The sequence below is a fragment of the Chlorocebus sabaeus genome, chromosome 2 (genome assembly GCF_047675955.1).
Source record: "Chlorocebus sabaeus isolate Y175 chromosome 2, mChlSab1.0.hap1, whole genome shotgun sequence".
Lineage (NCBI taxonomy): Eukaryota > Metazoa > Chordata > Mammalia > Primates > Cercopithecidae > Chlorocebus > Chlorocebus sabaeus.
The window spans coordinates 55,892,779-55,907,781 of record NC_132905.1 but is presented as its reverse complement, the minus strand read 5'-3'; the positions used below and the strand labels follow the sequence as shown (position 1 = coordinate 55,907,781).

The 15,003-nt window shown below is 49.1% G+C and overlaps 1 protein-coding gene across 1 annotated transcript in view; it reads left to right on the top strand.

Moving 5' to 3' along the window:
* Positions 1–751: 751 nt before the first annotated feature.
* Positions 752–15,003, top strand: part of OVOL2 (ovo like zinc finger 2) — a 36,799-nt gene continuing 22,547 nt past the window's right edge. The window contains exons 1-4 of the mRNA XM_007960911.3: positions 752–1,900; positions 2,162–2,277; positions 2,633–3,442; positions 4,101–4,321. Coding sequence (XP_007959102.1) covers positions 3,343–3,442; positions 4,101–4,321 — 321 coding nt within the window. The 5' untranslated portion in view covers positions 752–1,900; positions 2,162–2,277; positions 2,633–3,342. The remainder of the gene's footprint in view (positions 1,901–2,161; positions 2,278–2,632; positions 3,443–4,100; positions 4,322–15,003) is intronic.

The window sequence follows — 15,003 nt, the reverse complement described above, 5'->3', positions numbered from 1 at the left end:
TGATCCTATCTCCCAAATTGTGAACACAGGCTGGTCATGGTGGCTCATGTCTATAATTCCAGCACTTTGGGAGAGCGAGGCAGGCAGATCACTTGAGCTCAGGAGTTCGAGGCCAGCCTGGCCAACGTGGCAAAACCTCGTCTCTACTAAAAATACAAAAAGTAGCCTAGTGTGGTGGCGCATGCCCATAGTCCTGGCTACTTGGGAGGCTGAGGCACGAGAATTGCTTGAGCTCAGGAGGTGGAGGTTGCAGCGAGCTGAGCTGTCACCATCGCACTGCAGCCTGGGAACAGAGGGAAACTACGTCTCAAAAATAAAATGAAAATAACAACAAATAGTGAACATAGTACCTGATAGGTAGTTTCTCAAACTTTTCCCCCTCTCTCCCTCCCCACTTTTGGAATCCCCCTTGTTAATTGTTCCCATCTTTGTATCTGTGTGTACCCAATGTTTAGCTCCCACTTCTAATCGAGAACCTGCAGTATTAGATTTTCTGTTTCTGAGTTAATTTGCACTGGATAATGGCCTCCAGCTGCATCCATGTTGCTGCAAAGATGTGATTTCATTCTTTTTTTGTGGCAGCATAGTATTCCATGGTGTATATATACCATATTTCCTTTATTCAGTCCACCATTGATGGGCAACTGGGTTGATACTATGTCTGTCCTATTGTGAACAGTGCTGCAATAAACACACGAGTGTTTATTGGTAAAGCGATTTATTTTCCTTTGGTTGTATACCCAGTAATTGGATTAGTGGGTCCAATGGTAATTCTATTCTTAGTTCTTTAAGAAATCTCCAAACTGCTTTCCGCAGGGACTGAATTATTTTGCATTCTCACCAATAGTGTATACGCATATAATAGCAGTGCAAGAAAATAATAATTGGGTTCATTACTTATCCTACTTTCTGGGATACTTCATCAACGCCTCTCATAATACTTAGAAAACCGACCTTACAATGGAGGCAAGTCAACCAAGATGAAAGCTGGTTCTTTGTATATGTTAATAATTTTGATAGACCCCATCACGTCTGATCAAGAAAAAAAAAAAAGAGAAATAAAACACATTAAAATTCCTTTCTCCTCAAGAAGCACCCAGCAAATAGAGTAGGTGTGCATCCAGTGATCATAGAATAAAAGTGTTGTTATCCTGTTAAGTCTTCATCCCCAAACCTCTAAAGGCTGCATTCCTTTGGAGGTTTCTAGCCTTATACCTCATCGTCCTATAATCTTTTTAAACAATACAAGTAGGTAAAGTAGTCAAGGCACTCACTGGTTTGAAAACCTGTGAAAGAAAAAAAAGCTTTATAAATGGAGTTGACAGCCTCTTCCGTATAATTGGGACTTCTGAACCAAGTGAAGTTTTGAAGGTTTTTAAAGACTGGGAATAATTCTGTAGCTTCATAGTTGAACTTTATTTTTACTCTTCCATTCACCCAAGCTCCTTCTTTCTAGCAAATCCCGTTTGTTGGCGGATAAAAATACATCTGCAGAGTCTCCCGGAAGCTGCCCCATCAGCCTCGTAGACAAGAAGCCTTGTTTTCCTGCACCGCCACAGAAATGTCTTCCTCCTCCTCCTTCTCCGGCTCACTGGGATCAAAGTCTTTTTCGTTCTTAGCTGGTTTTCCTTAGAGAAAAGCTGGAGTTCAGGGTTCAGTCCAGAAAGGGTGACTCCTTGAGGGCAGACCTAGAGGCGCCGCGCACTGGTGTCGCCCGCAGCCCCGGCAGAGCTGCGCCCCGGCTCCCTGCGCCGCTCGAGTCCGCCAATAGCGCCGAGAAATCCGTTACCAGGCGGCTGTGTCCCCAAGGGCCATTCAGGGCGGAAGGGAGCAGGGAAAACCGCTGTGTTGATTCCCGGGCGCTGTAGGCTGCGAGCGCAGAGGGTCAGGTTACAGGCAGGTGAGGCTGGCTGTTGGGTGAGCCGTGGGCTCCAGGGCATCCCTGGTCAGACGCGCCCCCGCAGCACTCGGCAGCTGGCACACGTCTGACGACCTCCTGGAGGAGGGCGACCGCAGCGATACAGGCGGCTGTGCCCGTTGTCCTGGGCGCACCCAAACAAGGCCTTGGGAAGGGCAGCGCGCCCCCCAACGTGAGCACAACTGCTTTAGAAACTTGGCATATTTTACCAACTCCCCCTCCTTCTCTCCCTCTCTCCTCCAGGCATAAATGTTGATAGGAACAAACAGATATAATAATAAATGCAAAGCTATCCTACCTCCCCGGTAGGGGCGGCGAGAAGATGTAGCCAATGTTCACTATGCTGGCTTCCTGGAAAGGTATTTCCCAGTCTCAGAATTTGGGGATCGGGTGGTTAGGGGAGGCAATGGTGGGAGTGGACGAAGATTGGGGACTTGTTTTGAGGTTGCATTTGCTTAATATGCTCCTGGCTTTTGTTTCTATTGTGTGTTTACTTGAGGTGAGGGGGCCTCGGGGTGCAACATCTTGTGGGGAGAAGCTGCTTTGGCGGGGCAAGCCCTGTTTTTCTTAAATTGTATGATACTAGTCAGAAAAATAACGTGTTCGAAAGATGCCGAATTTTTAAATTTATTTTTACTGCTTTTGGGGGGGGGGAGTTGTAGTTGATGGATAGCTTAAGCCCCTAAGACTCCACCCCCCATTATTAATAATCAGAATCCTTGGAAGTCTCCCGCCGCCTCGCCCTTCTGACCGCCCAGATTTCATCAAGCCCCGGGAAGGCTCCACAAGGTCCAGAGGAACTGAGCCATTTTCTGGCTCGTCGAAGACAAATCCACCGGGCGGGGGAGGGGGGCAACTCGTGGGAGGCCCCAACTCACCGGAGGGGTGCCCTGGGAGGCGAACCTGGGGTTTACTTCGAAGAGCTCGCCTCGAGGTGCAGGTGATGGGGGAATGGGGCGGGGGTTAATTTAAAAATGTTCTTCCTTTCTTAAAAAGAGGAGGGGGAAGAGCAGACTTTAAATTCTTTTGCAAACATTCATGCCTAAGGAAGGGCTGGAACAGGCAGCCCCGGCCGCCGGAACCGGTCGGACAGGTAGCGAGCTTGTTGACACCGTTATGTTGCAGGGCGCATGCTCACTCCCAAGTTTCCTGGTGCCTTTTCTATTCCACCTTATGAAACTTTTTCCCCGGCGTGGTCTCACTCGCGATTTAAGGCATAGGTGTCGCCCAGCCGGGAGGCTGGGAGTCGCCAGGCGTGCGGGGGAGAGGCCTGGGCCGCACCGCGGCGGGGGGTGGAGGAAGAGGGCAGGCGAGGCGGGAAGGTGGGCTCTGGCCGCCGGGAGCTGGGGACGGAGCCGCCGCCGTCGCCCCTAGCGGGGAGCAGCCGGGAGGAGGGGGCCGCGGTCGGGAGAGGGGACCCCACCATGCCCAAAGTCTTCCTGGTGAAGAGGAGGAGCCTGGGGGTCTCGGTCCGCAGCTGGGATGAACTCCCGGATGAGAAAAGGGCAGACACCTACATCCCAGGTGAGCGCGCGCGGGGGCCGGGCCTGGGCGCTGGGCTCCCGGGGTGGGGGAAGGGGTGGCGGGTCTTCTCAGCTCATCGGCAGGGGCGGGCTCCCCACCTCATCCCCCTCTTCCGGGGGGCACGCGGGGGTCTTCTAGGCGAGGGAGGGCGGGCAATGGGGGACTGGGATGCCCGGGACTCTGGGCGCCCCCTTCCCCCTAGTGGGAGCCTCTAATTGCCCGGCGGCAGGACCGTTGGCTGCAGCGCGGGCCGAGGTGGCCCAGGAAAGGGATTGAAAGCCAGCAGGGGCTACCCCCAATCTCACGTCCTCATGGGGGTGCACAAAGGCCCGCCAACCCTTCTGGGGCTAGCTGGGGAGAGGTCAGACCCGCCTCCCCCGCCCAGAGAGGAAACTTGGCGCGCAGGGTCCTCCGCCGCGCGTGGCCACCCGGTTCCTTGTGGGCGCCAGGGTTGGGACCGGGAAGAGGCCCCCAGCACTCCAAGCTAGCCATAGGGGTCGATCCGGGGCTTACTCGCCCACCCCCGCGACGTTGCCCACTTGGCGAGGTGCCCAGGTCCGGGGCGGGGCGGCGGCAGCACCGCCCGCAGGTCAAACTGCCGCGGGCGTACGGGCTGACGCCGAGTGTGTATGTTGGGGCGCGGCCCCTCCCTCCGCAGTGGGCCTGGGCCGCCTGCTCCACGACCCTCCCGAGGACTGCCGCAGCGACGGCGGCAGCAGCAGCGGCAGCGGCAGCAGCAACGCTGGGGAGCCTGGAGGAGCCGAGAGCAGCTCGTCCCCGCACGCCCCCGAGCGCGAAACCCCCGAGCCCGGCGACGCCGAGGGCCCCGATGGACACCTGGCGGCCAAGCAGCGCCCGGTCGCCAGATCTAAAATCAAGGTACTGTGTCGACTCTGCCCCCGCCGCCACCTGCACCACGCCCTGGCGTCGGGCTCCCGGGGCCAGCGCCCCTCCCTGCCGCGCCCGCCCGCGCAACCCGGCACCCGCGCCCGAGCGCGCCCGCCGCACAGCTCCTGCACCTGCCCCTGGGCGGCGGCCAGGGCGCCGCGGCGCGTACTCCCGCCTGCAGGGTAGCTGCTGCGCAGGGGCGGCCGGTTCCCAGAGTGGGCTCTGTCCACCCGGTGGCCCCGCCTGATGCCGAGTGCTGCCTCTGGTACTGCGGAAAAGGCACTGGCATCGCTGCCTTCCGCCAGCAGCCCATTCTGTGCGCCAGGCCTGTAGAATAACGAAGGCCGTCGGAGTTCCCGAGGTCGGAAAGGAAGCCCCCGCGCTCTCAGAAATTCCACCCTCTGAAACGCAGTTCCTGGCGCCGCGGTTCTGAGAGTTCACCCCTCATGCTTATGTTCTGGATATGGGCGGCAGCTTGACACATAGTGGGCCTCTCCCAACACGAGCGGTTCCCAGTGTTTGTTAGACAGGAGGCTTGTGCCACATAGTGGGCCTCTCCCAACACGAGCGGTTCCCAGTGTTTGTTAGACAGGAGGCTTGTGCACGGCACTTTAGATCTGTCATCTTTCCAATCTTGAATTAAGTTGATGGGTAAAAAAGGGTTCAACTACCGATTTCTCGAGCGCCCTTACCCCAGTGGATTGGAGTGTTTGCTCCCATCTATGGTCGCTTTTCAGGGTCCCCTCGAACATTCTGGACGCCCACCTGCGCTTTCGGGCAGAACTTCCATGATGGTCTGCTCAAAGGTATCCGCTACCCACCAAGATTTAGGAATCCCATTCCACTGACTCAGCCAGCTGGAGCTAGTGGGTGGCGGTTTATGATCACTTGACCCCACTTTCTAGCCTGGTGGGCCGCAGTGCGACGCTGTGCACCCCCAGATCCCCGGTATAGGTGGTAATTCCAGGGTTCTCCGGTGCCCTCTCGCCACCCAGACCGGGAGTAGAGGGTGGGGAGGGAGAGCCTGGGCTTTGCTGTGGATTGAGAAAGCAGTCCTCATTTTCCTGGGAGAGGCCACCCCTCCCCTATGCACATTCCATATTCCCAGGGTTTGACTCCGGGGTGGGCTGAAGCGCATTTGGTTATGAATTGAGGTTTGAGGCTTCAGCTGGGATCCAAAGGAAAGACCTCTTTAAAAAAGAAGTGCTGATACTGTGTGGGCCGGTAGCCTAGCGGTAAGCGTGAGGGTGAAGTTCAAAGTCAACTGGCCTGAGGCTCTTCTGGGCCAGGTGGGGTTAAATGGGAGGGAACAATTTGCCTGAGGCTGGTAGCTCTGCCCTTCGGGAAATTCTACAAAGTGTCCCACTTGCATATTTATCACCAGGCTGAAAGGACAATTGCAACGTTGTTTTGGGAGCCTCTGCAGCTAGTTTGCCCCTCTGTCCCCCAATTGCCCAGATTCCCCTGGAGAGAAAGTGACAGATTCTCATCCAGTCTCTTAACCAACATTTTAGGCAATCTTTTCTGCCTCAGGCACACAGGGCCGTTGGAATCCTGGATTAAAGGAAGACGTCAACCAATCTGATTGCCTAGATTAGTTGCCTGTGCTCTGGGGGAAGTGGGGCGGAGAGGCACAATTCACTCCTGAACCGTTAAAAGTCTTCTTTCCATAGTTTCCAGGGGAGTTTTTATTTACTGGGGATGTTTAGCTTCCTTCTTTCTGCCTCTACCCTCAAAAAGGAGACATTTTGGTGTTAATATGTGCCAAGCCTCCAGAATTATCATCAGCCGTGGCATTGGCAGTTTTCAAATGACTGAACGAACTGCCTGTATAATTATAAAGTTCTTTCCAAGGCATGCTGAACTCACAGAGTTTCTCTAAGAATTAGTTTCTTTTCTTTCTTTTCTTTTCTTTTTCTTTTTTTTTGAGACAGAGTTTCGCTCTCGTTGTCCAGGCTGGAATGCAATGGCTCGATCTCAGCTCACTGCAACCTCTGCCTCCTGGGTTCGAGTGATTCTCCTGCCTCAGCCTTCCAAGTAGCTGAGATTACAGGCATGTACCACCACCGCCTGCTAATTTTGTAATTTTAGTAGAGATGGGGTTTCTCCGTGTTGGTCAGGCTGGTCTTGAACTCCCGACCTCATGTGATCCGCCCACCTCGGCCTCCCAAAGTGCTGGGATTACAGGCGTGAGCCACCGTGTCCAGCCAAGAATTTGTTTCTTAGGCAGTGGGCTCCCAGGACCACAAGAAAGGCAGGTTTGAGCCATTGCCTGGCACAGAGAGGCAACACTCCGCCCATCTAACACCTGGGGCGTGCAAGGCAGCGGGAGGTAAAAATGCTCCCAACCTGGTGTTCCTTCCAGAATCATCTGGTAGTAGCTGTTATTAAGCATGTAAGCGCTGGCTTTGTCACTTCTTAGCTGTGCGACCTTGAGCAAGTGGCTCACCCTCTGGGCCTCAGTTTCCTTATCTGTAAGATGATAATAATGATACCTACTTGATAGCATTGTGAGGATAAATGAGTGGAGGGTAGAACATGGTTTGTGTCCAATAACCGTAGATAGTATTTAGGTTAATAGGGAGACACAAACATTATTAACTCTGCTGCAGGACCGTGAACGTGAAACCAGAATTCCAAGCAAAGATGTGACCAGTTTGAGTGGGGAAGGTGTCCTGATGTGGATTTGAAAGCTGGGGAGAAGGGAGGGGGTGGGCCTGAGGGCAGTGTGGGCTGAGTCCCGCAGCTGGAGCATAGAAAGGATGAAGCTGTGGTGGCTGAAGATAGGAAACAGGGCTTGCTGGGGTCAGGGAGAGAGTTGGCGGTAAAGAGCTGGAAATGTAACCAGGACAGGGTGAGATGGTGAAGGGGCCAAGCCAAGAAGTGTGGGTGCTCCTGCTGGGCAGAGGAGAAGCTCTGGATGATGTCAGAAGGAAAACCTCAATCGCGTTCCTCTTTTTTTTTTGAGAGAGTCTCGCTCTGTCACCCAGAGCTGGAGCGCAGTGGCACAATCTCAGCTCACTGCAAACTCCGCCTCCCGGGTTCGAGCAATTCTCCTGCCTCAGCCTCCCGAGTAGCTGGGATTACAGGCACCTACCCCAAAGCCTGGCTAATTTTTGTATTTTTAATAGAGACGGAGTTTCGCCATGTTTTCCGGGCTGGTGTTGAACTCCTGACCTCAGGTGATCCACCCACTTTGGCCTCCCAAAGTGTTGGAATTACAGGTGTGAACCATCACACCCGGCCGGCCAGTCCGGCCCCTCTTAACGGCTGTGGTCATGGATACATTATCTCCTCTGGGCCTCAGTTCCTTGATTTGTAAAGTGGCGGACTCAAACAATCAGCCTCCTACAAGAGTTGCATAGATTAAATGAGATAGTGAGTGTAAAGTGTTTAGCTTTCTGCGTATGTGTAAACTGCCCAAGAGGAAGTTAGCTGACAGTGACATACAGCAAGTTTTAATGCCCAACATTTTGTTGGCTGCAGTAAGGACACGGGATCGTGTTGATGGGTGGATCTGGAAAAGGAGTCCGAGGCGCAGGTTAAGAAATGTGGCTGGCCTTTCCCAGCCCATCTGCCTTTTGACGGTGTGCCTCAGGGCAGATTGTGAAATTGTCTCTTTACTGCTGAGAATTCTGTAATTTGCCAAACAAATAGGGGTGAGAAGATGACTTACATTCCACAGAGTGTGCACGGCAGGTCCCTTTTGTGCTGGATCCATCTGCCGGTCTCCAGCTGCAGGCTGGAAAAACCCAGGAAATACTAATCACCATTGTCCTGTGGAGGCTTATTAGAAACTAAGTAACTCTGAAGTTAACCCAGTTGACTGATAGTATTCATTCGTGATTCTCTGACTGGTAGGACCCAGGTCCCAGTATGGAGTACCAAGGGAATTTGTCCTTTCACCCTGCCCTATTCTGTTCTTTTTGCCTTCTTCCATGGGTTCTTCAAAATAAATTAAGGTTCGATTCTTTCAAAAGTATTCTTGGCCTTTTACTCGGCTCTCTAACGAGTCTTGTAGTGGTGCAGATGTGTGTTTATGGAGTAGTCCCCATACCCCCATCACTTTGTATTATTTAGAATCTCAAAGGCGCAGTGGTACGTATCTGCCATCCAGCCCCAACAACCGTTAACCCATGGCCATTCCTGCCCAGGCACACCCCACCCCTTGCCCCACACATGATTTTGAAGCAAATCTAGGACATCATACCATTTCAACCACAAATAGTTCAGAATGTGCGTTTAGTGGATAAAAACCAAAATTCATGATCACACCCACGTTACCAATTGTATTCACATTACTAATTGTCTCATGAATTCTTACTTTTCCCCTCCAGTTTGCTTAATCAGGTCCACATAATGTCTACACGTTGTAATTGATTGGCATGTCTTTTGAGCCTCTTTCAATTTCATACATTTTCCCTCCATCAGGTTAATTGTTGAAGAAATGGATGATTTGTTTTGTAGAGTTCCCAACAGTCTGAATTTTGCTGAGCACATCACCATGTGCCTAACATTCCTCAGTCCCCTAGGTTTTCTCTAAACGAGCAGTTGGATCTGCAGCTGCAGCATCCAGTATCACATGTGACTATCACAGCCGTAGTCAATTAAGAATGAACAATTAGACCAGGTGCCGTGGTTCACGCCTGTAATCCCAGCACTTTGGGAGGCCGAGGCGGGTGGATCACCTGAGGTCAGGAGTTCGAGACCAGCCTGGCCAACATGGTGAAACCCTGACTCTATTAAATAAATACAAAAAAAAAAATTAATGGGGCTTGGTGGCGTGTCCCTGTAATTCCAGCTACTTGGGATGCTGAGGCAGGAGAATTGCTTGAACCTGGAAGGCGGAGGTTGCAGTGAGCCAAGATTGCACCACTGCATTCCAGCCTGGACAACAGAGCCAGACCCCATCTCAAAATAACAATTAAGTTCCTCAGTCCCACTAGTGACATTTTAAGTGCTCAGTAGCCACGTGTGACTAGTGGCCAATGTACTGGACAGTAGAGAATATAATTTTTCTGTCACCACAGAAAGTTCTATTGGACAATGCAACTCTCCCTACTTGGTCAGCTCTATTCTATTTCAGCTAGAATATGTCACAGTGGGAGGCATCTGTCTTCATCAGAGGCACTTAATATTTGGTTATCTCTCTTTTTCTGATGTTAGCAGCTGTTGATGCTCAGGACCTAAATATTTTGGCTTATTAGGTGTTCTAAAACAGCAATAATCTAATTCTGTCCTCTGTTTATTAACTGATGTATTTCTATAGAGACACACTTTGCCTCATCTACTGCTTGGTTTCCCAGTGGCACAGCTCATTTATGAAAGGCAGAATAATGCTGGATTCACTTTATTTACCTTTATAAATGAAGATAATCAGTTGTTAACCAGAATTCTCCATTGATGGCTAATTAGTTCTATCTTTTCTTTCTCTTTCTTTGTTATTCCTTTTGAGACAGGGCCTTACTATGTTGCCCAGGCTGGTCTCAAACTCCTGGGCTGAAGCGATCCTCCTGTCTCAGCCTCCCAAAGTGCTAGGACGGCAGGCACACGCCACTGAGCCTGGCTCTCAATCTGTTATTTCATTCATTTTGTTGTGAATTATGGATTTAAGCCGTTTTTAAAAACCAATTCATTTGATATTTGGAAGGGAATATAAGCTCCATCTCTGACTCCTTTCCTCTTATTTTTTGTCTCCCAAGACAGCCTTGAATACTCCTCCCACTGTCCCCATTGTAACCTGCTGCCCATTTTCTTGGCTGCACATTTGGCCAACGGACTTCTCTTTTCCACTCTAGACCCATCAGAGCCAGGGAACACTTCCTGCTGGGCTCATACTCCCCAGCAACCAGTGCAGTAGTGCCTGGGTCACAGAAGGACATAAGTCAACATAGAACAAGAATACAGGCGGGGGAAGAAGTCAACAGTCCCTAGACATGAGTGATAGCGTTTGAAGGAAAACGTACAAAGCAGGAAGAAAAGGGATACTGGAAAAATGCTTGGAATGGATTTTTGATGAAGGTTAAATTAATTAAAAGGGGGAAAAGGAGGAATATGAGAACAATGTGTATTAATTACCTGGTTTTAAACTTGAATACAGGTGAAGTAGGTTTTTATTGTTGGAAAGGACTACAAAGGCTTAGTTATGAACATCAGAATCCACTATAGCTAGTTTAAGCAGAGAAAGGTATTAAATGGACTAAAGAAAGACCAAGCTGAGCTCCTAGGAATGACTCAGAGCCACAGAGCAGAACTGGGCCACATAGGAGCTGCGGCTGCTGCCCAATCAGGAAGCTGCCACCTCGACGGCTGCCATTGCAGAGTGTAAAACAATTGCCTCTTGCCTGCCTCTGCCCAGTTAACTCGGGGCTGAATTCAGATCTCCTGATAGTGCGTGTAATTGGTAGAACCCAAGTTACTTCCCAAATCCTCATGGCAAAGGAGTCAGGGAAGTGTAGTTTTCACTTCTCTAGCTTCTGCAGTACAGGAAGGCCCACCAAAAGGAGTTGGGATAGATACTGAGTCCTTCCACAGGATCGACTACAGGAACCTTTAAAGCATGTGTGGCCCCAAATCTCCTTACTTTCAGGGTGAGAAAAATTAAGCCCAGCAAGTTTTTGTTGAGTTCCTCAAAGTTGTTAGTGGCAAAACTCAACCCAAGGATCCTTAACTTTTCAGCATTGTTCCATTGCATTATTGGACAACCGCACTGTCCAGTATGTCAGCCGTAGTCAACATGTGGCTTTGATGCTTTAGCCCTTAGTGTTGATAGTCTGACATTAAGGACTCATGATGACACGAGACAAACAATGGGGTTCATGCCCCCTCCTCCTGCCCCACAGACCTGTGGGCCTGTCCTGAGGGAACTGTAGGCACAAGTTTTGCAGATGACAACTACATTCAAAATTCTCACGGTGGGCCACTACAAGTCATGTGGCCGTGGGCAAGTCATTTCTCTTTGGGCCTCAGTTTCTTCTTTGGGTTTATAAAGATATATATTCCCTTCATTTTCTCTGCATTTGAGAAGGCTCTCCATTCTGCCATGTAGGAGAATTGTGAAGTCTAAGGAAATGGTACATAGGACCAGGAGGGGACTCTGAATGCCAAACGAATTGGGGAAATATGCTTAGCACGCTTTTAGCATTCAAGCATCGCAACGTGTCGGTGGAAATCTTGTCCAAATGGCCACCAGAAGGTAGCCTTGGACTCAGAATGTCCTCCTATAGGAAACAGGACCATTAACTAAATGAACTTGTCTGCTAGAAACATCAACAGAAAATAAAGGTTGTTCTTTTTTTGTCGTTGTTTTCACCTTTAGAAGTTTGACAGGTGAATGATCTGAGCCAGCTTTGAAGTTGGTCAGAGGGCCAGCCGAAGGCCCTGACTCCCTGGATGTTCCTGCAGTTTTCAGCAGTGCAGAGACAATGATTGGTTTGTTTTGCCGCCGAGTCCTGTTTTCTAGAAGAACTTGAGGAGAATTTTACACATTTTTTGAAATGAAAGCTGAGATCCTGCAGAAAACAGGACAGTGTTCAGAAAAGCGCCAGGCCATGGGGTTGGAGAGCTGTTCATTCTCTCTTCATCTTCGTGACCTGAATTAATTTCAAGACCTATGTCATTTTCCTCCCTCTATGGTAGTTTCCCCACCTCATTAATAAGCCTTTTACAAAGTGTTAATTTTGGATTAAGGGTGAGACGATTAAGCTTTGCCAGAAGGTAGCATGGTGTAAAAACCGCCCCTGGCAGGCCTGGAGCAGTACCCTATAATTAAATATATTAATAATTTCTGTATTAAAACATATGAATATTGACATTAAATGGGATAAAGTCTGCAAATATTTTTACATCAGCTCAGGTCAGATTTCACTGTCACGGGAGATAGGAGGGAATGTTGGTTGTCAGAGATTTTTGTCATATATTTTATTTTATTTTATTTTATTTTATTTTATTTTATTTTATTTTTTGAGACAGGGTCTCTCTCTGTCACTCGGGCTGGAGTGCAGTGGTGCCCTCTCGGCTCAAGCAACCTTCCCACCTCAGCCTCCTGAGTAGCTAGGATTACAGGTGTGCACCACCACGCCCAGCTAATTTTCGTATTTTGGTAGAGTCCGGGTTTCACTATGTTGGCCAGGCTGATCTTGAACTCCTGACCTCAAGTGATCCTCCTGCCTCTACCTCTCAAAGTGCTGGGTTTACAGGCATGAGCCACTATACCCAGCTGTTTTTCAGAGCTTTTTGAATTACAGAGTTGCAGATGAAGGACTGGGGGCTAGTGGCTCCCTTTTTAGTTTAGTTTTTTTTTTTTTTTTTTTTTTTTAGTTCCCCTTTTCTTCCATCAAAGAGAGAAAAATTCAAAAGCAAATTGAGAAACATATTTTTTTGTTTTATTTTTTTGAGACAGAGTCTTGCTCTATGGCTGAGGCTGGAATGCAGTGGCATGATCTCAGCTCACTGCAACCTCCGCCTCCCGGGTTCAAGTGGTTCTCGTGCCTCAACCTCCTGAGTAGTTGGGACTATAGGCATGCACCACCACACCCAGCTAATTTTTGTATTTTTAGTAGAGACGGAGTTTCACCATGTTGGCCAGGCTGGTCTCGAACTCCTGAACTTAAGTGATCCGCCTGCCTCAGCCTCCCAAAGTGCTGGGATTACAGGCATGAGCCACCGTGCCTGGCCGAGAAACAAGAAATTTTGACCAATTAACTTTTGTTTAGGACCACAGGATTTTGGAGTTGGTCTAACTATAATGGGACTTACAAAGTATCAGGTCCTTTTTAAGTAGCTTTTAAAATTTAATTTCTTAATTTTTTTTTTTTTTTTTTTTTGAGATGGAGTCTCACTCTGTCGCCCAGGCTGGAGTACAATGGCATAGCCTCTGCTCACTGCAACCTCCGCCTCCCGGGTTCAAGCGATTCTCCTGCCTCAGCCTCCCGAGTAGTTGGGATTACAGGCACCTACCACCATGCCTGGCTAATGTTTGTATTTTTAGTAGAGACGGGTTTTGCCATGTTGGTCAGGCTGGTCTTGAACTCCTGACCTCAGATGATCCACCCGCCTTGGCCTCCCAAAGTACTGGGATTATAAGCATGAGCCACTGCGCTCTGCCAATTTCTTCATTTATTTCTAAGAGGCAATTATTATTATTATTATTATTATTGTTATATTTATTTATTTTGAGACAGAGTTTCGGTCTTGTTGCCCAGGCTGGAGTGCAACAACATGGTCTCAGCTCACTGCAGCCTCCACCTCCCGGGTGCAAATGATTCTCTTGTCTCAGCCTCCCGAGTAGCTGGGATTACAGGCACATGCCACCACGCCCCGCTAATTTTTGTATTTTTGGTAGAGACGGGGTTTCATTATATTGGTCAGACTGGTCTTGAACTCCTGACCTCAGGTGATCTACCCATCTCAGCCTCCCGAAGTGCTAGAGTTACAGGCGTAAACCACCTCGCCCAGCCACACAAATATTATTATTCACATTTTACAGGTGATGAAATTAAGGCTTAGAGAAGTTAGGTAACTTGCCTACAACTAAGTTAGGTAACTTGCCACAAGCTAAGTGGTGGAGCAGGAATTGAAGGAATTTAGGAAACTGGAAAACAGACCCTGCTCTTATCTTCTTATACTGCTGAAGAGATCATCTAATATCATTTTATTGTTTTACATGTGGGGAAATTGCAACATAGTAATGTTAAATGACATTCCATATCACACCCCTAGCCAGATCTAGGGTTTTTTTCAATCCTTCAGATTTATTGTCTCTCTATTCCACTATTGTTTTGTAACTAACATGACTAAGATGTAATTAAGTTTAGTTTACTACTTGTAGAGGAACAAGGTAAGACTGATTAACTCTTTTTCAAATTTTAGGAGGTAGTGTTAGGTGTAAACCTATGTAAACATAATAAAGGTGCTCCAGTGAGCAGAGCAGTGATCCTGATCCAGGCAGGGTCAATTGGTCCTCTGGCACATGAGACATCAGTCCAGGAGTTGGATATGTCTTCTGTACCATGCAGTCCTGGGAGAGACACTTAGAAACGTGGCAGGTCTGGCGTCTGGAGAGAATGATACGTTTATTACTGTTCCAGTTAACCTATTTCTGCTCCACAAGTAACTCCAAATTTAATAGCTGAAATAATGTAGTGTTGTATCATCCATCTCTGTGGGATGACTGGGCTTAGCAGGGCAGTTCTTGCCTTGTGGTTGCAGTCAGATGGCGGCTGAGACTGGAGTCTTCTGGGGGTTTGACTGGGATGGACATTCACAAGGGCTCACTCACATGGCTGGCAGGTGACGCTTGAACTGCTTCTAGCCTCTTACCTTTGTCTAGTGCATTAATTGTAAGGTTCTGCCATCTTTTTTTTTTTTTTTTTTTTTTTTTTTTTTTTTTTTTTTTTGAGGCGGAGTTTTGCTCTTTTGCCCAGGCTGGAGTGCAATGGCACAATCTCGGCTCACTGCAACCTCTGCCTCCCAGGTTCAAGCGATTCTCCTGCCTCAGACTCCTGAATACCTGGGATTACAGGCATGCCTGGCTAACTTTGTACTTTTAGTAGAGATGGCTAATAGTAGAGATGGCTAATTTTGTACTTTTAGTGGAGATGGGATTTCTCCATGTTGGCCAGGCTGGTCTCAAACTTCTGACCTCAGGTGATCCACCCGCCTCAGCCTCCCAA